Source organism: Harpia harpyja, chromosome 19 (assembly GCF_026419915.1).
Source record: "Harpia harpyja isolate bHarHar1 chromosome 19, bHarHar1 primary haplotype, whole genome shotgun sequence".
In the NCBI taxonomy this organism is placed as follows: Eukaryota; Metazoa; Chordata; class Aves; order Accipitriformes; family Accipitridae; genus Harpia; species Harpia harpyja.
In genome coordinates this window covers 7,351,541-7,372,461 of record NC_068958.1, presented here as the reverse complement: position 1 = coordinate 7,372,461, position 20,921 = coordinate 7,351,541, and the positions used below count along the sequence as shown (strand labels likewise).

The 20,921-nt window shown below is 63.6% G+C and overlaps 2 protein-coding genes and 1 long non-coding RNA gene across 3 annotated transcripts; 1 reads left to right on the top strand and 2 right to left on the bottom strand.

Moving 5' to 3' along the window:
- Positions 1–1,131: 1,131 nt before the first annotated feature.
- On the bottom strand, positions 1,132–7,836 carry CERCAM (cerebral endothelial cell adhesion molecule). Its single transcript, XM_052814364.1, is given in 15 exon segments — positions 1,132–1,555; positions 2,243–2,479; positions 3,462–3,665; positions 3,744–3,871; positions 4,049–4,181; positions 4,293–4,399; positions 4,582–4,658; positions 4,803–4,922; positions 5,001–5,196; positions 5,198–5,206; positions 5,299–5,433; positions 5,515–5,616; positions 5,618–5,633; positions 5,842–5,952; positions 7,634–7,836. Coding segments are annotated over 14 exon segments (1,605 nt in total). The 5' UTR covers positions 7,666–7,836; the 3' UTR covers positions 1,132–1,555; positions 2,243–2,244.
- A 572-nt stretch (positions 7,837–8,408) lies between these two features.
- Positions 8,409–14,277, bottom strand: LOC128154158 (uncharacterized). The gene is made up of 3 exons (XM_052814367.1): positions 13,807–14,277; positions 10,605–10,823; positions 8,409–8,702 (listed from the first exon to the last, which is right to left on the bottom strand). The coding sequence occupies exons 1-3, from the start codon at positions 14,262–14,264 to the stop codon at positions 8,492–8,494; spliced, it is 888 nt and encodes a 295-aa protein (XP_052670327.1). The 5' UTR covers positions 14,265–14,277; the 3' UTR covers positions 8,409–8,491.
- A 3,775-nt stretch (positions 14,278–18,052) lies between these two features.
- Positions 18,053–20,686, top strand: LOC128154166 (uncharacterized). The gene is made up of 2 exons (XR_008239274.1): positions 18,053–18,137; positions 19,382–20,686. It is a non-coding gene; the product is annotated as an uncharacterized LOC128154166 (long non-coding RNA).
- Positions 20,687–20,921: the final 235 nt, after the last annotated feature.

Below are 20,921 nucleotides of genomic sequence, written 5' to 3'. Positions count from 1 at the left end.
GCCGCTTCCTTCCTCCGCTCCAGCTGGCACCAAACCTTCCTCCACTCTGTCCCCAGCTCCCAAGCTCCTCCGGTAGCATTGAGGCTACCTGCAACCAGGGGACAGGCAGAGAAGATAAGGTGTCCCCAACTTGCCATCACCTTTTCACCCTGCTGTGTCACCTGTGCCTGTACTGGCTGGGACCCTGCAGTTGCAGACCATGCACTTGGCCATCTCCTACTCCCTGTTCGCCAGTAGATCCACCTCGGATCTTCAGGTCCTGTGTGATCTCCTGGAGCCGGTTGTTTTCCTTCAGGAGGTCCCTGCTGTAGCCGTTCAACTTGTCCCAAATGATGCTCTCCTGGATCATTTGTTTGGTGGTCTCAGACATCCCGCTGTGGGTCTCAGCTACCGAGTTTTCCACCCGCTGCTCCATCAAGCTGTGGGGAGAAGAGGGTTGTAGCCCCCCCCAAACCCTGGGTGAAGGCAGCAACCCACCGTCCCAGGGCTAACGTCAGCTCCAGGGCCAAAAGGGGCAGCCAGCTGCCAGGCAGGGGTGGAGGGATGCGGCAGCTCTGGGGGCCTGGCAGGGAGCTCACATCTCCCCAGCTCACCCAGACTAGGGCTAGTTGCATTGTTTTTAAGGAAATTACTCCTCCACACCAGAAAACCCTCAGTTTTCAACCAAACACCACCTTGCTGAGGAGCTGAGGCTTAGCACCAAACAAGCCTGGGCTCTTGCAAAGCAAACACCTTCCTCCAGAGCTGGCCACAAAGGTGACAGATGCCGAAGCCCAGCAGGACTCAGCTGCACATCGCGGTGCTTAAGCTAGCGTCGGGTTTTCAGTCCCAAGGCCAAACCTAGCGCCAATGAGGGAAATCATTTCCATCAGCATTCCCAAGGAAGAGCTGAGCTCCATGGAAATGCCACGCACCTTTTCACCCTCAGAGGCCAAGGGAGAGCTCCAGTCTCCCTCTCCCACCCCACCTTCCTGCCTCCCTTTCCCCATTACAGATTTCATTCCCAAAGCAGTCCCCAGCCGGGGGAATGGCCAGACCCTCGCCACCACAGCTCTGAGGTGACCCTGGCTGTGTATGCCCTGTGGACGTTACAAGGGGCAATGCCACGCGGCAGAGCCAGCACGCAGCACGTCAGCTCAAACACAGTCTGCTTTAATCCTCCCTGGGCTTCAGCCCAGACACGGCACAGGCAAGGGACAAGCCCAGTTGGTGGCAGGAGGCCACGTGTGCCACTGCGGGAGCCAGCCCCCGGCCTGAAAAACACTCCCCAAAGTCCAAGCCGGTGGGAGACGGCAGAGTTGGCATCGGTCAGGGCAGTCCTGGAGACGTGTCCTCAGCAGAGATGGAGCACAGTGCTCCCCCAGTCCCTCCACCTGGGCAGGGAAAGGGCTCTCCGGGAGCCCTGGGGCAAATCCTGCCTTGGGTGGATTCGCCACATGCAGATTGGAAGGACCCTGCGGGGATCTGTCCTGGGCAGCTGCATCTCTCAAGTGGGAGCGGGCAGGATCAGGCCACTAGCCTGTGGTGCTCCCAGCTGGGTCACAATCCCTTGTCCCTAGGAGGCAAGGATGCAGACGTTAGCGGTCAAGGCAGGAGCAGCCCCGACACATTCACGCCTGCAGTAGAGGCGGTGGGAGGGTTGTTTTCCAGCCTCCCCCAGTCTGGCTGCTCCTGGGGAGGCTCTGCTGCCAGCACAAGCAACCTCAGACAGGGAAAGTCTGACCCGGCGTTAACCGTGGCGGTGCTGCCTTGGAGCTGAGCGACTGCGGGTGCTCGCCTGCCTGCACGGCTGCCCCACGGAGAGACGGCCCCAGGGAGACCTGCTTTTGGGGGGAAGCAAGCAGTGCCGGGGTGAAACTTTCCCCTGCGAGATGCCCCCAACTCTTTCCAAACTAGGGTGACTTTTGCAGGAGGAGGCGAAGGAGCATTGTCCCTTCCTTGCTTGAGGGGCTGGGGAGCAGCTGGACTCAGGGAGCAGCAGGACCCGGTCCCCTGGTCCCCTCCAGCCCAGTGCAGCCCCACATGGGACATCTGTGTCCCCATCCCCTTCCCCACCTAGAAGAGAAGGTGTTGTCTCTGTTTCCCAGTGCTTTGAGTCTGATGGGGACAGCTGCTGCCACATGGCAAAAAGAAACTAGGCATCCAGGACACATCCGAACATGGCGCTTGCAGGGAGATGCTTCCCAGCCACTCTGTCCCCCAAACCCAACACCACGCGCCCACATCCCACAGCCTCACTCACCATCAGAGCTCGTCGCGGGCAGTGGAGCGGAGGTGGCCAGCACCGCCCCGTGAGTCCCTCAGGGTCTTCTGCGAGCCAGCCCAGTCGGTCTTCTTGGTATCGTCGTCCCAGATGGTGGAGGTCTCGGTGTCGCTCAGCCAGTTGCTGTCCCCAGCATAGTGGGTGGGATAAACCAGGAGGGGGTGAGCCGAAAACACCAGCAGGTCCCGGGGGGCAAAGTGCTGCTTGTAATCCTCACTGGGGAAAGTGAAGCATACCCGAGAGGAGAAATTGGCTTACAGATCATGGCCCAGTGGAGAAAAAGGCTGGGAAAACTGTACTGACCACCCGGGGAAGGCACCCCACAGGGCAGTTGATGGGGAGGGACACAGGGTACCAGGGAGGGGGTCCAGGGAAGGCAGCCGAGCTGCCCCGCGCTGCTGCTGCCTGCAGAGGCTGGCTGGGGAGAGACTGTGAAGGGACTACGGAGGGGATGGGACCCATCTCTCCCCACCAGCCTTAGTGGCACAGGGCCAGCCCTGGCACAGAGGGGGTCTCCGGCACAGCATCCTGCCGGCCCGGCCCCGGCTGGCCCCGGGCCAAGGCTGTCTGGTGCCGTTATCCCGGCGAGCATGGGACTCCCAGCTGCTCCTGGTTCACATCCAGAGCACTAATCCGCCCCTCCATCCACATCCAGCCTCCCTTTTACATGCCTAATCCCTCTGTTTCACCACCCTGCTCACTGGCTTTCCCACCCCCCTCTCTGCTGGGACAGCCAGCCACCAGCGCTCACCCACCCCCTAAATTGCCTCCCCCTTCCCAAACACAGCCTCGCCACTGACTCCTGCCCAGGAAGAGGGGCATGGAGGTGCCCCAAGATGGGGCTGAGACCCACAACCAGGGGTGGGGGACCACACAGACCCCAGCGCCAGGGTACAGGGGGCTGCTCTCCCCTTGCCACAGGGACAAGGCCCCCGTGTGGGGCCAGCATCGAGCCTTGGCTCCGTCTCCATCGCTGTCCCCCCACTCCGCGCTGGCAGAGGGCCATTTTCCAGCGGCCGGCAGCCAGGCATTGGCCAGGGGGGAATGAGCTCATGCTACAGATGTTTTCCTCCAGCATGAGTAACGTCGGGAGGAGGGAACCGGGTGTGACGGTGACAGCAGAGAAGAAACACATGCTCCTTCGCTGGCATGGCCATGCTGCTCCGCCAGCACCCCTCCTGCACCCCCAGCTCCTTACTTGGGGTGCTTGTCATACATGATGGGCAGGAACTCGTCCACCGGCAGCATTTTGGAGAGGGGCTCGGCAGCCAGCAGCTTCTGCGCCCCGCGGAGGGAGATGACGTAGGCCAGCGTCCAGTACGAGTACCCGGCCACCACCAGGTTTCGCACACCCTCCACGGGTGCCTCGTCCTCCACATTCACCTGCTTCCTCCCCAGGTAGCTGTGGGGCAGCCCGCAAGCTGTGAGAACCAGCCCCAGGAACCCCCCACCCTGCATCTCCCCTGGCCCCAGCACCTACATGAGGTCCCAGTCCTGTTGTGCCCCCTCCAGCTCCTCCATCAGCCGATGCAGCCGTGCCGGGAAGGCAGCCTCAAAACGCACGTCGTCCTCGAAGACCACTGACCGCTCCAGCCCCCGGGACACGATCTGCGGGGAGGGGGCAGAGGTGCAAACCCATCCCAGCACTGCGCTGGGCCATACTGGGTCCACTCACCCTGCAGGACACCTGTCTCCCCAGGTCCTCCAGAGACCTGCTGATGCCCACAGAGTCCCTGCCCCACACTGGTGGCCCTTAGGGAACCCATGGCCCCCACGGCCCCATACCTCCTTCCAGACGTTGTAGTGGCTGAGGAAGCAGCCGACCTCGCCTTTGGTGAGCGTGCGGCCGGAGAAGGGGTCATAGTACCCGGGAAGCAGGTCCACCCCCAGCACCTTGATGTCGCTGCTGTTGAGGGTGCTGCAAGGCGAGGGGCTGCATCGGCGAGGTGTCCCCCAGCCACCCCCCCAACCCCTCCCCAGGGTGACACTAGGGGGCCGGCAGAGTGGGGACGCGTCCCCCTGCGGTCACCTCCCATCCACAGCGTCCACCACCCGTGGCGCAATCTCCAGCTCCTGCAGGGACGCCAGCATCCGCTGGCGCCGGTCCGGCCTTCGCACCAGGTTGATGAGGAAGATCTGGGGAGGAAGGGGAGAGCCCCACCGATGGGGCATGTTGTCACGAAGGGGGACACAGCCTGCCCGGCCACCACAGGATGGGGGACAGGGTGCTCAGCCAAAGCCCGTGGCAGGCTTTGCCATGGATGGATGCAGCCAGAGGGATGGACAGCGGGACATGGGGGGCTAGATTGGGCACTTACTTCATCAAAGCCCATTTTCGTGAGCGGCTTGGGAAGGAGGGAAATATGCCTGGAGCGCTGCATGGGGGGCCCATCCACTGCAGAGAGAGGGGACACCACTTCAGTGGAACCCAGATCCCCCTGGCCAGGAACCAGGGCTGACAGCCCTGCCCTGGGGACCAGCACCAGGTCCCCATCACCCCTGGGACACCTCCGGGACCGCGCCGCCCACGGGCACTCACCCATGGCCTCCAGCGTGAGATGCACGAAGTTGGCGCGTTCGTCCTCCAGCGTCTGGTGGGCCTTCACGGGGACATTGATGTAGCCAAAGCGCTGCTGGTTGCACACATGGACCTCCGCGCCTGCCGGGTGGGATGGGTGAGCACTGCAGCCCCCCCTCAAACCCCCACCACCACCCCCCAGCCCCCCCCCACCCTCACCAGCTGCCTGGCAGGAGTAGGCGAAGACGATGATATCGTCAAAGGCCCAGGTGTAGTTGGGATGGGGTGGGTAGAAAGCCAACTGCGCCGTCTCCTCCTTCCGCAGGTCAATCAGGAAGGTGGCGTAGACCATGGGGACGGAGAAGCAGCCCACCTGCTGCCGGTTCTTGGTGGGGAAGTAGTCGGCCGTCCGGCGGGTAGTACCCCTGCGGCACACCAGCGTGATGCCCTCCATGGTGGGGGGCTCTTCTGCCCTGGGTGGAGGGTGTCCCTTCCCTGGGGCTTTCTGGGGACGTACCTGGGGCGTGATGCCACACCAGAAGTTGGAGTAGAAGGTCTGCGAGTCCAACATGGGGGCCACCACCGACTTGTTCTGCGCCATGAGAAACTTGAGGGTCTGGTTGTTGGTCAGGATGCTGTCGGTGTCCACAAACTGGGGGACAGCACAGGTCCTGGAGGCGCGGGGTGATGCCTGCCTCATCCCCCTCCCCACTGGTTGCCCCATGTCCCTTACCAGGAAGTAGTCTGCCCGCTGCTCCCGGGCGTAGATGAGAGCCTCCTGCTTCAGCCTCATCAGGTTTTCGTAGCGTTTATCGCTCCAGTGCTTGGGGCCCAAGCTCGTCAGGGTAGGAGCTGGGCCGGGGGGGAGGCAGGGGTTAACCCTGCTCGCTGGAACGCACAAACTCGGTGCATGCCGCCGCGTGCCAGCCAGCTGAGTCAGCCCAGCTCTGCCTCACCGCCGGCTCCTCCTGGCAGCGTCCCCGGCCGGCGGGAGCGGGGTGCTGCTCTGGGAGCCCCTCACAGCCCACACCTGCCCCCCCCGGCACTTCCCCGGCCTCACCTGGGCTCCTCTTGTGCCTTCCAGACCACTGAGTGATAGTCCTTCCCCCACCGCCCCAGCCACTCCTGCAGCATCGCTGTTGTGTTGTCCGAGTTGTGGTCCGTCGCGCACCTGGGGGTGAGGGGGACGTCAGTCTCTGGGGATCCCCCACAAAGGGACAACCACGGCCCCCTCCCTGCGCTAGAAATGCTCCTGGGGCCCAGAGGCTGAGCCAGCGACAGACTCACTTGGGAACATAACGTGTAATTTTAAGGAACCGAGGCTGCGCTGGCAGGAGGGGGAACGCAAACGGGTAATTTTCTTCCCGGTGCCGCCGCCGGCTGGGCTGTCCCGTAGCTCTCACCCCCAGTCCCTGCAGCCCGGCGGCAGCCCTGGCCGTGGTCTCCCCATCCCAGCCCTGTGGCTGCCCACTATGAACAGCATGGGAGCACAGCGGCTTCGTCCCCCCACCCATGCACCCTGCTGCATCCCACAGCACCGCTGTGCACCCCGCTGTGCCGCCCCCGGCTCCAGCAGCCAGAGGAAAGGCCCCTACAGGCAGCAAAAATCCCCCTCCCAAACCTTCCCTTGCCGCGCACAGCCGCCATCCCCAATTCTCCCACCCAGCCTCGTGACGATATTCACTGTCGCTGGGGGACAGACGGGGCTGAGACCCACGTTGCACTGGGGCGACCCCCAAGTCCCCACACTCCCCAGCACCCTCCACCTGACAAAGAGCACCCCAGGCACTGGTGTCATGGGGAACTTCTGAGATGTAGGGGACAAGGCAGGACCTGTGCCCCCCCAGCCCCCAGCTCCACAGGCAGCTCTTCTTGAAACACTCCGCAGGGCTCTGCAGCCAGGGGCTCCCGGGGGCTGCGGCAGGCAAAGGCAAGGAACCCCCCTGCTCCCCCGCTGCCGGCAGCTGCCCCCCCACCCCAGCCCAGCCACCCCTGCCAGGACCCCCCCACCAGCCCCTGCCTCGGCCCCCCTGCAAAAGCAGCTGCTGAAAAGTTTCCGACAAGCTCAGGCAAGAGATGGCGGCAGCGGAGGAGCGAGGAAGAGGAGGGATGGGGGGCTCCTCTACCAGCGACCCCCACCAGCATGGTAAAAGGGAGTTTGCGGGGTGTCTTTGGGGAAGGGGGGGGCTGGGGACAAGCCCCGCAGGGAGGGGGAAGGCAGCGTCTGTCTCTGATGATGCAGAATCCCCCACCCGAGCCCAGGGCCTCAACTCCCTCGCCAGCCCCACGACTTCGGGAGGGGAAAGGTGGGGGTCCTGCCCCGTCACTGTGGGGCAGCACCCAGCCCCTCCCGAGTCCCTGCTGGGTCCCACACTCAGGACAGAGCCACCCCTCACCCTTTGGGGCTGGCAAGGGCTGCTACCACCAGAGTCCCCTGTTCCTCCACAGGGTCCCCGTCCCCCCGGCGTGCCCATTCCCCCCCAAGCCCCCCATTCCCCCAGATCTCTGTTCCCTCCACCCAGGCCCCCGTTACTCCAATATCACCCCGAGTCCCCAGTCCCCCCAACTCTCCCCAGCTCTCCATTTCCCCTCACCCCATTGCCCTTTGGGTCCCCCACTACCCCCAACTCCCCCCATTCCCCCCATTAGTCCCCCCCCTATCCCCCAGGAACTTCCCCCCCCCCCAGCACCCCCATCCCCTTCCCGGGTCCCTGTGACCCCCCCATCCCACCTCCCCCCCGGCATCCCCATTCCCGCACAGCCCCCCCTCCCTCCCCCCCAAATCCCTGTTATTCCCCGCACCCCCAGGGTACCCGGCTCCCCCCGGGAGGGGGGTCCCCCCGCTCCCTCACCACAGGGCGATGCTCCCCGCGGGATAGTCCATGCTCTCCAGGGCTCCCAGGCAGTGCGGCAGCGAGTGCTGCGCGTTACGGGCCAGGAGGGCGAGCACCACCCGGGGGGGGGGCTGGCCCGGACCCGGACCCGGACCCGGTGCCGGTGCCGGTGCCGGTGCCGGTGCCCAGCAGCAGGAGCAGGGCGCAGAGCGGCCCCGCTGCACCCATGGCGGCGGGCGGGCGGGGAAGGGGCGGGCTGAGACCCGCCGCGCTCAGCGCACCCCCGCCCCCGCCCCCGGCCCGGCCCCGCCGCCTCTGAGAGCCCCGGGGGCGGGTTTGGGTTGGGTTTCTTTAAATAAAGCTGATAGCGGGTAACAGACCCGCACGGGACCCCCCCGGGGGGGTGGGGGGCACCCCCGGTACCCCCTCGCTGAGGATGCTCCTGGGCATCCCCGTGTGCCCCCCCCCCGGCAGCTCAGGGTCGGTCCCCCGCGGTGCCCGGCACGGTGTGGGTGTGTGGTGGGCAAGAGGATGGGGGGGGGGTCGTGGCTGGGGGATCATAGCCAGGGGGCTGGTGGCCAGGGGGGCTTGCGTCCAGGGTGAGTCGCGGCTGGGTGGGCTCATGGCTCTCCCCCATCACAGGCCAAGGCAGCCCCGCCACCAAGCCGTGTCCCACCCAGGTTGCCCCCCACGGCTGACTATTTGCAGCCCCCCAGGCATGTCGTGTCCCAGCCGCAGGCAGCCCCGGGGCCTTCGGGACATTTGGCCAAAACCACTAGTTAACCACCCAATGCATAAATACAACCGTCACGTCCCGGAGCAAGCGCGGGCTGGGAGGAGGCCGCGTTCTGGGGAGCAACAACTCCATGCACCCCATCAGTGGTGCCGGGCACCCCTCGCTGCGCTGGCACCGGAGCCCTGGCGAGGGGCTGTGGCCAAACCTGCACCCACCAGCAGCGGGGCAAGGGCTTGGCCAGGCGGCTGCTCTCGCTGGCTCCCTATGTCCCCCCCACTCCCGGGAGACCTCCGGGAAGGCTCTGGCAGGGTGCGGCAAGGGGGTCGGGGGGGGTGACCAATCCAACAGCACCTGAAAGAAGCAACAGAGAGGGTGGAGGGACACGGGGAACACCAGGGAGCCCTACGGCGGCTGTAAAGAGAGAAAAATTCTATTTACAGCCTGAGATTGGACAAGTATGTCGGGGAAGGGCTCCGTGCCAGCCCGGCTGGGCGCTCCCTGGCGATGCAGAGGAGCTGCGGGAGGAGGCAGGACCCCAGCAGACGAGCACAGCCGGACCCCACCCGTGTCAGGACCCCACTCGTGTCCGGACCCCACTCGTGTCCGGACCCCACCCGTCTGTGCACCCTCCCCCCCGCCCCGGGAGGGCTGGGCGGGGGGCAGCCCCTCACCCCTCCGCAGGAGCCCCCGAACGCGGCCCCGCGGCCCGGGAAGGGATGGATGAAGGCGGAGGAAGGGCCGCAGAGCGGCGGGGATGCCCGCGGAGCCCACGGCTGGCCCCGTCCCGCGGGGACACCCCCCCCACCGGCCCCGCCTCCCCCCCCGCAGCCCGGCCCCGCTCTCGGCCGCTGCTGCCACCTCCCGGCACCGCGGCACGGCCCGGCCCGGCCGGGAGCGACCGGGAGCAGCCGCGTACGGGCTCTCGGTGGGGAGTCAGGGGCTCCAGGGGCCGGCAGAGCCGGGTGTGATCCCCGCATCCCTCCACCCCTGCATCCCCACATCCCTCCATTCCTGCCCTTCTTCATCCTTGCATGCCTTCACCCCTCCATCCCTCCATCCCCACATCCCTTCACCCCTGCATCCCCACATTCCTTCCCCTCTTCATCCCCACATCCCTCCATCCCCACATCCCTCCATTCCTGCCCTTCTTCATTCTTGCATCCTTTCGCCCCTGCATCCCCACATCCCTCCATCCCTTCACCCCTCCATCCCTCCATCCCCACATCCCTCCATCCCTTCACCCCTACACCCCCACATTCCTTCCCCTCTTCATCCCTGCATCCCTCCATTCCTGCCCTTCTTCATTCTTGCATCCTTTCACCCCTACCTCTCTGCATCCCCACATCCCTCCATCCCTTCACCCCTACATTCCTCCATACCCACATCCCTCCATCCCTACACCTCCACATCCTTCCCCTCTTCATCTCTGCATCCCTTCGTCCCTGCATCCCTCCTTCCCTGCATCCTCTCCTGAGGGTCACAGGCAGCCCTGCCCTGCCCTCAGCACCTGGGAAGGGCAGAAAAGGATTTCAGTGCTGGTTATAACAGGATTTTGAGCAGCCTGGATCCCAGAGAGGCCAAGCAGGGCAGTTCCCAGCCTGCAGACCGGAATGAAACGCCACAGAGCCCCAACACCCTGCACCGCACGGTGGCTGGGGGGGGCCTAAGCCTGGATGTGCCCTGGCCCAGGCTGGGGCCAGCCCTGGGATTCTGCTCTGTGAGCAAGAGCAACATCTGGCCGCTGCCAGCAATTTTTTCCCTGCAAACCCCCACTCCGTGTGCTCAGTCCCGGCTGTCCCCTGCCCCAGGGACGCAGCATCCCTGGCCCGCCACGGTTAAGCCACCCAAGGTTCAGCTCCCTGGCTGTGGGCTCAGGGACTGCAGAGGGAGAGACCGCCCGATCCGCAGCTCCACCAGCCCTGGGGCAGGCAGAGGAAGGGGGGTGCCATCACTGCACCCTGACATGGGGAAACTGAGGCACAGACCAATGTAATGTGCAATACGCAGATGGGTTGGGACTGGCAGAGGGATGAAGCATCCTGCGCCCACCCTTGCAAAGTGAGGTCAGAATTATCCCTGTCTTTGCAGCTGGCTTTGCAACCTGCATTCTCCCCGCTGCTCAGGTGCCGCAGGGCTCATGGCGGACCCTTGGAGCCCACTGTGGGCCAGCTGACACCTTACAAGCAGTTTTGGCCATGCAATGATTAAAAAACCCACAAGGGAGCTCAGGGAGAAGGGAGAAACGGAGGTTACCTGCCAGGGCACCTGCTGCGTGGTCCTTGGGGTGACGACCCACCTGGCTCTGCGCTGCGGCTCAGCACCTCCATCCCCACCACTCTGCTAGCACAGGGCTGTGACAGTCCCCACGCCCCAGGAGCAGGACTGGCAGGAGGGTGACAGGTCCCCACAGCTCCCAGGGCATCCCCATGGGGGTCAGGACACCCCCACGGCTCCACGCACCCATGGCAATACCTGTAACACAGAGCCAATGTCAGGCCCAAAAGCATCCCACCCGGAAAGGCACCTTCCCATCCCCACAGTGTCAGGCAGGCAGCAGCGCTGTGTGATGTTTCCAGCAGTATGTTTTATTTTTTTACAGGAAAAAGTTGCTTTTGGACCCAGGGCTGAGGTTTTTGGCCACCTCCCGCCTCTCTCCACCCCTTCCTTGAAATTTTCTAGGATTTTCAGCAAAGTCTTTGAAAGGCTCCAGGTTCCTCAGGCATCACATTTTTCTGCTTTAAAAGACTCAGGTTTGGTAGCAGAAAACAAATATATAAAGAGATAGATATATATGTATATATAAATGCAGAGATTCTATGTGTATGTGCATGGCCGGGGGGTTGGTACGAGTCCCCTGGCCACCAACAATCTTTATTATATTTATTTCACAAGAAAAAACATCCTGGGGTCCCAGCTGGCTGCCCAGGTCCGAGGAGCTCCTGGGTGCCCCCGAGGGTCCCCGCTCCCACAGCATGATGCTGCCTGAGTGATGCCATCCCCTCCAGACCACTGGCTCGACTTGTCCAGCATCACAACCCCAGCCCAGTTCCCAGGTGGGGAAACTGAGGCACGGAGCCTGCACAGCCTCCCAGCAGCTGCCCAGCCAGGAGAGATCCTGGACCCAAGGGAGTGCCCATGACCCCACCATGCTCCCTGCCCTGCAAGCCCCTCATCCTGAGCTGTTCCAGCTGTTTTCACCGCCCTCCAGCTGTTGGGTAACTCAGGAGGCCAGCGGTCCCCTCCCAGCTGGGTTTTCCTTCCAGGTCTCTGCTAAATCCATTGCATCCGCAGGCGCCGCTCCGCTTTCCTCCTCGGCAGGCTGCTTCCGCAGCAGGCAAAAACTACGGATCTTCCCATCCAGAAAAATTCAGGGAGATTTTGGCCATCTTGGGGGGATTTTGGCCATCCTGGGGGGGATTTTGGCCACCCGGGGAGGGGGGATTTTGGCCCACCCAAGGGTTGCTCTGCCAGAGGAGCTGGAGGCCAGCAGGAGCAGCATCCCCATCCCAGCTGGTTGAGACAGGGAGACCCGTGCCACCATAAATGGGGCAAAGATGCATCACTGGCCCCAGCGGGTGCTGGGCCACGTCTCCCCCGCACCTCAGCCCATTGGGAGACAGCGTGGGGTGTTCCTGGTGGGCTGCAAACGTCAGGGAGGGAAAAGCCTCCCCGGGAACCCCTCTTTGTGCCCCGCTGGGAGCAGGGAGCCAGGGGCATGAGGGATGCTCTGCTCCACCTGCAAGGCACCACCGTGCTTGGAGCCACATTTGAGCCATGCAGCGGCCAAATCCTGACCCTCCCGGGTGGCGCAGCCAGCTCAGCCCCAGAATGGTCCCTTTTGTCCCCAGGCTGGCCCACATCTGTCATCATCAGAGCCAGCGGTGCCCAGGGCCAGCATCCCCCGGCTCCGGGTGTCAAAGGGGACCCCAGGCACCCATCAGCCCTGGGAGTGGGCAGAGGGATGCCTCCCTCAGCAAGGGGAAACTGAGGCAGGAGGCTGACCCAGGCTGCTCCAGCCCCACTGGGCAGGGAGAAGGCTGCATACCCTGCCGGGGCTTCACCCTGGGGACAACGGGGAGCCAGTCTCCGTCCCCCCTGCCATGGTGCCCTCAGATGGATGGCGATGGAGGGGTACCCCAATGAGACGGGTCCCCCCCATGATGCACTGATCCGTGTGCTCCCGTCCTCTCCATCCCCTCCCTCCTCTCCCCCCCATCAGGGCTGGCGGTCGGTCCCCATCCCAACCCAGGGCAGCTGTGACCGAAAACAAAGCTGTCCCCTTCGGCACAATACCCTTCTGTCCCCCCCCCCAGGATGCTGACCGCTGGGGTGGGCAGCGGCCGGGCTGGAGGCGTCGAGGGGCCGTGCCAGGCCCCCGCTGGCAGGGGACAATGTTGGCAGTGATGGAGAGTAGGTATTTCAAAAGGTTTTGTTTTCGGGTTGACCCGCCGAGCCGGCGTGACCCCGCAGCCCCCCACCCAGCCCTGCTCCTCCGTCCCAATAGAAACCGGCCACATTCCTGACCTCGGGAGGGGGGGGAAGTTTCAAACCTCCCCGGGAAGGAGACAATGGGGGTGTCAGGGCCGTGATTTAGGAGGGGGGGCTCTTTCCATCACAAAGGCGAGACAAAGGCGCTCGGTGCTGGGAAAGGGGCTTCGGCGGCGGCTCAGGAGCAGGGCCGGGGTATTGTGCCTGGCCAGCCGGCCTCGGCGGCAGGGCAGCGGGGTCCCACTGGGTCCCATTGGGTCCCATCGGGTCCCACTGGGTCCAATTGGGTCCCGCCAGACTCTCCATCCCAGCCCCTACCACAGCCCTCCCCACAGCCGCCCTGGGGCCCAGGGTCTGGTGGCTTCGCGGGTGTCACTGTCACCGTGGTGGGAGGGAGCGAGTCCCCCATCCCCACGTGGGATGGCTGGGGCACCCCCAGCTCCCCACAGCACCCCACATCAGCGGGGCTGGCCAAGGACCAGCCCATCCCGGGGGGCCGTGGGCACCCCACAGGTCAGGGCTCAGACTGGGGCCAGCCCCCCCCCCCCCGCCCTGGGCAGCCATCCCCGACCCAGGGGGACAGGCAGCCCCAGAACCCTGAGCCCCCCCCTCCATCGGCCCTTCCCTGGGTGTTCAGGGCCGGGGTCCCACTCTCTTCTCCCAGGGCCATTCCCGGGGCCAAGGGCCGGACGAGGGATGAGCAGCTCCTCTGTGTGCCGCTCAAAGGGGCTTTGTGCACCCCGGGGCCGCCGGCACCCAGCACCACCCGCCACCGCCGGCACGGGCACCACGCCGGTGCCCACCCTGCCCGCACCTCGCAGCCTGCACGCCCACCCGCCAACCCCCCCTCTTTCCAACTGCCCCTGCCCGACCCTCCTCCTCCATCCCTTGGGGGTTTCAGCCCCAAACCGTGGCAACCCCCCCCCCAAAAAAGCCAGGAAACTGCTTAAGCAGACGCCCAACTTACAGTGTCCTCTGCCGCCGAGCTGAGCCCATGTCTCCAGCCAGCGTCCCGGTGCCGAAGGGCTCGGAGCCTGCACAGAGAGGGGATCTTTTTACAGGAGAAATATTTTTCTCCCAGTGCTGGACGGCTGATCCGAAGGAAAAGCTGGAAACAAGTTCATTGGCTTTTCTCTCGCTCCCTCTCCTTGCCCTAATTTTTATTTTCCTGGCAGCTGGCGGGAGGAAAGGAGCTGGCAAGGTGATGCTTTTTTGGGAAGAGGGGAACTGCTGGTGAAAGAGGCATTCACCGCGCCGGGAGCCTGGGAAAGCTGAGAGCCGGGGGGCCGGCGGGAGGGCGGGAGCCTGATCCCCGACCGCCGTGCCGAGGCTGACCAGAGTGCCCAGGCCCGCGGCCGTACCGAGGCTCACGGCCGTACCGAGGCTCACGGTCCTGCCGAGGCTCACGGTTGTGCCGGGGCTCATGGCCGTGCCGAGGCTGGCCAGGCGGAGGCCGGCGGCAGGTGGAGGGGCGCCGGCGGGACGCACCAGAAAGCCGGTGACATCATGTTGTGGGTTTTTTTTTCCAGGATGAAATGTAATTTGCAGACGACTTCCCCGGCCGCCCGCAAGCGCTGGGGCTCCACGGCGAGGAGCAGGACGGGTCTCCCCAGGACACACAGGCGCCCACCAGAGGAGTGCAGGGCTGGGCCAGGCCTTTATTTTTCCCCCCTTTTGGGCCAGAAAAACTACATTTTTTTTCCTAACCCACCGGTGCTGTGCAAGGGGCTCGCCGGCACACAGAGAGCAGGCCTGGCCGGCAGCTGAGCAGACCACAGCCCGGCACAGCCGGCGCCAGCGCCCCGTCGGGGACCCCCCATCCCCATGGCAGGGCAGGATCCATCCCCGGCCGCCCAACCCGGGATGGCTCCTTTCGCCTCTTCCCTCTTAATTTTGTTTAGAAACTTGTCAGGTTGGTACATAAAGGAGGTGGAAAGATCAATCCCGGCTTTTCATCAGTGTGGGAAAAAGTATTTCACTAATCCATATTTATTGGTGTAAGGAGCGGGGGGGGGGGGAGGGCGAGAGACCCTAATGGTCAGGAGCAAAGGACAGAAGGGACAGTTTAAGGCTGCCCTTTTCGGAGAGGTCACATGTCACCAAAATCTTTCGGTTGTCTCGGGATTGGTTACATTCTGTTCTCTTTTTTTCTATTGAGGTTGCCAAGCAACTGGCTAAGACCAGCCAAGATATTTTCTTTATTACAAGTGGAGCAGAAAGCAGCAAGGAGGAGAGAGATAAAAAAAAAAAAAAGGGAGAGAAGAGAAGAAGTTTAGACAATTAACATTTATAGGATCACATAACTTCATTAACTCGGCCGAGATTTGGGAAAGAGACTTCAAAAAAAAAAAAGGTGGTGGTGGTGGGGAGCATTAGGAATTAAAGCGAGTTAAAAGGCCGGCAGGTCTGGGGCTAAAACAATGCCAGAGTGCCTGGGAGCAGCAATGGGGGCTTCCCTCCGATGGTTCCCGCTTCCCAAAGAGCCGGACGGTCCCAGGCAACGGCTGCGACCCAGCGCAGGGGCCTTCAGCTGCTGCTGCTGCTCTTTTTTTTCTTTTAAATGACGGTTGTCTTTTGATTTTCACACTCCTAGGAAGTGGGTTTATTGCTAATAGCGCTGGCAGGGAGGTGTGGGGAGGCAGGGGAGCCCTTCGGAGGGAAGTGCGTGGCCGTGGCAGGAGCAGGGCATCCCCCTGGTCCCCACCATGGCGCAGGGCAGGGGCTGCGGGGACATGGCTGTCCCCAAGCCCTGGGACACCTTCATGCCTCTGCAGGGTGGGCAAAACCTCCCAGGGCCAGGAAGGAGCCTCCGTGGGAGAGCAGCCCCCAGTCACAGATCCCTGCCCCGCTGGTCCCTGCCCAGAGCTCAGGCCTAACCCCAAACCCGGGCTGTCCCCTGACCCTGGCCTGGCCCCACCGCGGGCAGGGGACATTGCTGTGGGCCGGGGACAGGGACTGGGGTCACCCTGCAGCTCCGTGGGGCTGGGCTGCTCTGAGCATCCTTGGGGCCGCAGGATTTTCTCTCCCAGCATAAATGGATCCCTCTCCCCACGAGGCCAGACCCTGTGCGAGGACACGGCAGGGGGGTGGGTGAGGAGGGGCAGGGACCCCCCCGGCGAACTCCCCGCAGCCCCTGCATACCCCCCTAGCACCCCTCTCCCCCGGTTCTGCCCAGGGACCCCAGCGACACCCAGGGCAGTGGCAGGCAGCGATGGGGTGAAGGCAGGGGCCGGCGGCTGCGGGGACCCCCGGCAGGTCGGGGCTGGGGGGGTCCCCGGGCGGAGAGAGACAGGAGATGCCCCCGCTCCCCCGGCCGGAGCCCGCAGCTGCCGGCCTGGCAAGTCGGTAATATTCATTAGGGGAAAACAATGAGCATTATTTATCCCCAGCACTTTCCCTGCCGTGGGGGGCCGGGGTGGGGTGCAGGTGACCCCGTACCCCACGGGAGACCCGGACTGTGCCACCCCCGCGGCAGCAGGACCGGGGGGGTCCCCAAGAGGGACCGGAGGGTGGGAGGGGACCCCAGCCCTACCGGGCGGCTGGGGGGGGACACCCCACAACCCCGAGCGGGGCCAACCCCGGCCGTCCCCGGGCCCGGGCGCCGAGACCCCGAGCCGGGGCGCACCCCGGGGTCCCCGAGCACCGGTCCCGGTCGGGTGCGGGGGGCTCCGGGCCGGGCCGAGCCGGGCCGGGGGCTGGGGTGTGGGAGCTGTGTCTTTAAGAGATGGCTGGCTCCAGGTTGCAGCTGCTGTTTCTGTGCTATAGAGACAGTGGAGATTCATTACTCCTAAAACACAATGGGCATTTATCACCCCGTGGTGTTATTCAAATCCAGTACCAATTGAAGGTCATCCCCATTCTTTTCTCGCCGGCTCTGCAACACATTTATTGTTGTGCCGTTCAACTAAAAGCCCTGCCCGGCCCCGGCGCAGCCCGCAGAGCCCCGGTGTGCGCATCCCTCCCGGGCGGATTTGGGACCCTCCCGGGTGGATACGGCGTGGAGGAAGAGGGGCAGAGCCGGGGCGGCTCGGCTCGGCTCGGGGCCGGCGGCAGGTGCAGCGGTAACCCCGCCGTTGTGCCCCGCCGAGCCGCGGGGGCCGCCCGCTCCGCCCCCGCGGGACGCACTTTCCGCGCCCCGTGGAAACTCGGGGCCGCCGGGGCGGAGGGCGGCTCGGGCAGCCGGGGGTCCGCCGCTCGCCCGTCCTCGGCCCTCGGCCCTTCCCGCCCCCCCCATCCCACCGGGGGGACCTGCCCGGCCCCGCCGCGGAGCGGCCACGGCCACCGGCACCGGCACCGGCACCGGCACCGGCACCGGCACCGGCGGGGGGAAGCGCCGGCAGCAGCGGGCCGGGATTTTCCCTGGCTGGAGAGGGGGGATTTGTTCCCAACTTCGCGGGAGCCGGTCGGTGAGCAGGGGCTGGGGGAGAAGCCTGGATTTTTTCCTCTTTTTCTTTTATTTTTATTATTATTATTATTAATATTATTAATATTCCACCCCCCAGTTGGGCATTTATAAATTTCGGCGATTTTTTCAAAGTGCCCGAATTTTGAGGGCGATCCGCTTGGAATTGGTTAATTCTCGGAGGCAGGAGCGGCGGCGGCCGCAGCGCGGGGCCGGGGGTCTGTGCCCGCAGCCCCGCGGCATCACCCCCGCCGAGCCCCCGGGGCTGCCGGAGGCACCGAGCCCCGCCGGCCGCAGCCGGCCCCGGCGCACCGAGCCCCCGCTCCACCGGCGCTGCTCCGGCGGGGATGGATCGCTGGTTTTCGTTTTCTGGCTTTTTTTCTTTTTTTTTTTTTTTTTTTCGCTTGATGTTGGTTTTTTTTTTCTTTTTCTCTCTCTCTCTTTTTTTTTTTTAATAAGGGCTGATTTTTTTTTTTTTTTCCGGAGGGGTAAGCAACGAGTTGATAAAATTAAACCCCTCGCGGTGCCATTAAATCGAAACCGGGATGCGAAGCGCCGCGGCTGCGCTAGAAACTTGTTGGGGCCGGAGAAGCGGCTCCGCAGGGCCGGGGAGCGGGGAGCGGGGAGCGGGCGGCGGCGGGCAACCGGCTCGGTGCCCGTGTGTCCTTGTTTTCCAGGCTCCAGCCGGATTCCTCCTGGAAGATCCCGCGAGCCCAGGAAGGGAATCTCCGCTCCTGATTGTCCAAACGCAATTCTTGTGCGATGGAGCCGTACGAACCAAGAATTGTGTCTGGACATCTGTAGCAGAGATTTCAACTCCACCGGCGGGGCTCCAGGAAGGTGCTTTGGGGCGGAGGAAGAAGGACGGACCTTCCCCGGGCTCGGGGCACCGCAAGGTAACCGTTCCCGGCTGCAGCCCGGGGAAGCCTTAGCGAGGATTTCACGGAAACTAGAGAAACCCCGGCGGCGGCTCCGCACCGCTCAGCGCTGCCGGGGGGTTCGCTCCTAATGCGTCAAATATCGGCCGGGTCCTCACCGGGCCGGGCAGGAACCGGGCAGGAACCAGGCAGGGACCGGGCAGGAACCAGGCAGGGACCGGGCAGGGATGGAGGGGCCGAGCCGGGGACTCCAGCGCTTCGCCGGGGACGGAGCCGAGCGCGGCGGGCGGGCGCCCCGGCCCTGCGGCTCCATCCCGCTTTATCCTTCTGGTATTTTTTTTTTTTTAATTGCGTTTTAATTTCATTTGATTTATTTCGGCATGCGCCCGGCCCTGGGGCGCGGCGGGGACGCCTCTGCACCGGGGGCCGAGGTCCCCGCCAGCCGGGACACCCTCCTCCTCCTCCTCCTCCTGCCGCAGCCTCCGGCTCGCCCCGGGCCCAGGGAGGCCGCTCCGGTTCCGCCGAGCCGGGAACAGACCCCGCCGCTCGGGCACCGGGCGGGCTCGGCGGAGAGCGGCCCGGCCCCGGGCTCCCCTCCCCGGGCCGAGGGCTGCGGGGACGGGATCTCACCGCCGCGGCGGGGCTCGGAGGGGACGAGGAGGGAGCGGAGCCGAGGGCTGCGGCGGTCCCGCGTCCTCCCGGAGCAGCGCCCAGGAAACCCCGACCGGGAGGGAAGGCTTTTCACAGAGAGGCTTTATGAGTCCACAAGCCGAGCGACTCGGCCGGGGCTGCCAAGGAAACCCAGGAGGAGGAGGGAAGCATTGCAAGATCCGAGCAAAATTTCACCGAGAGCCTATTTAGGACAAAGCTGGAGGCAGAGAATGTTTCAAAAGGCTTTTATTTCAGAAACTTTGTTGTTGTTGTTACAGGATTTTGCTGTACCCCTCTTCTCCCCTCCCCTGGCTTCCCTCGATCTTCCCATTTCTAGCTTTTTTTAGCAATGACTGGCAGCTTTTACTACAGCAGGAGCTAAAGCCATCTGGGTCTACCTGCGCTAGCAAGGGGAATAACACCTCCCAGGGAAGGAACTCATCCTATCGTGAGCAAACAGCTGGGGGGGATAAGAACAGACAAGCCCAGCCTAAGGCAAAAACGCAGCGTAGAGGCAGGGCAGGCAGCAGTGCTGAAGACAAACCCAAGTGGGAGAAGGCAGGTTCAAGTCCGTTTCAAGCTGCACGCCACACAGGTTCGTTGTTTTTCAGCCAGCTCCATCACCTGGAATCCCCTCTCCGCTCCCCCGGCCCAGCAAAGCTTATGGCTGCAGACTCAGGACAGAGAAGAACCTTTGGCCCGTCCGTGCCATTTACAAACGGCGCAAGCTGGACTGGAGTCGCTGCGGCTGGATTTGGAAAAGGCTGAATATCGGTTCGTTACCAGCAGTGGGCTTGAAGTTAGGGTTTCTCAGATGCAGCAGCGTCGGAGTCCGTGGGTGCTTTTAGTTACGCAGGTTGTGGTGGGATAAACGTGAGAGAGGAGTCACCCGGGAAGTCAGACGGGGGAATTACTCTTTGGCACTCCCTCCGCGTCAGATAGAGCAACTCCTCTGTCAGGCGCAGGACGGGAAAGGCTCCTTGTACGGAGCACTTGGGGTGTCAGGCCAGGCTGCTCAAGCAGGGGCTGGTGTACTGCGCTGCTCACTGCCTCCCAGCTCCTCCTCGGCAGCTCCCGGAGATCGAGGACAGGGCGAGCAGTACGTGGTGCAGATCGGCTCTCAGATGTGCACCCATTGAGCTTATGGCACCGGCGAGCCCTCCGCCCCAGGAGAGCCGTTGCTCGGGCAGGAACGCTGCCACCGGGGACAACCGCGTGCTGCCGGAGCCGTGCTGAAACGCAGGTGAGCAGGGCAGGGGGGAGTGCAGGAAGGACAATCCTGGTCAGATGCTCCTAGAAGCTTGCGCGGCACGTTTCAGACCCCTTGGCACCAGCGCTATCCTCTCTGACCCCTTCCCTCTGCTCTCGCCGTGGCCTCCCGGCTGGCAGGCGGGCCAGTCCGTCTGTCCAAGGAAACTTCTGGAAAGCGAACAGCATCCGTGCCCTAGCAGAGCCGCGCACACCCACTTCCGCTGCACTCAAGGACTTCCTCAGGGCACGCAGTAAGCAGCCTCCCCCTCCCGCTGATGGAAAGGGTTAAAAGCCACTGACTTTCTTTCCCGGGTCTCCCTGCTTTAATAGAGAATCTCCAGCCCCAGTTCTTCCCTGGCCAGGCTGCAGCAACGCAGCTCCCCACTGCTCCCCACCTGCACAGAATGAAACGCAGGCTGATCAATTCTGTCCATCATGGTGACAGAAAGGTAATTTCCTGCCCTTATCACTCCGTGCTGTCTCAGGCCGGGCACGGGTTTGTTTCCCCTCCAACCAAATGGTTATAAATTGACGCTGTTCGTGGGCTAGTACTTCACCCTGCCTCAGCTCAGGTATGAAAGAGGCATAAGGCATCAGAAAAACAAAACCGAAAAAGCCTATTTCTCTCCTACTTCCCATAAATAAATATCACAAGTGGAAAGTCACTACAGAGGGCTCTGAGGCTGTAATATTCGCTACCTCACAGAAAAGTAACCTTTTGTTTCCTTGCACTTCATGTCTCACCCTTTCCGTGGCTGGTGCACAGACTGTACCAACACTAAGTATTGTATTAAAAGAATCCCAGTTCCCAGCACCAAGGCAGAGGCACCCCAGCCTTGCCCCAAAGCAGGCACAACTCCCCCAGAACGCCTCATTGCCTGCAAAGACACAACATCCTAC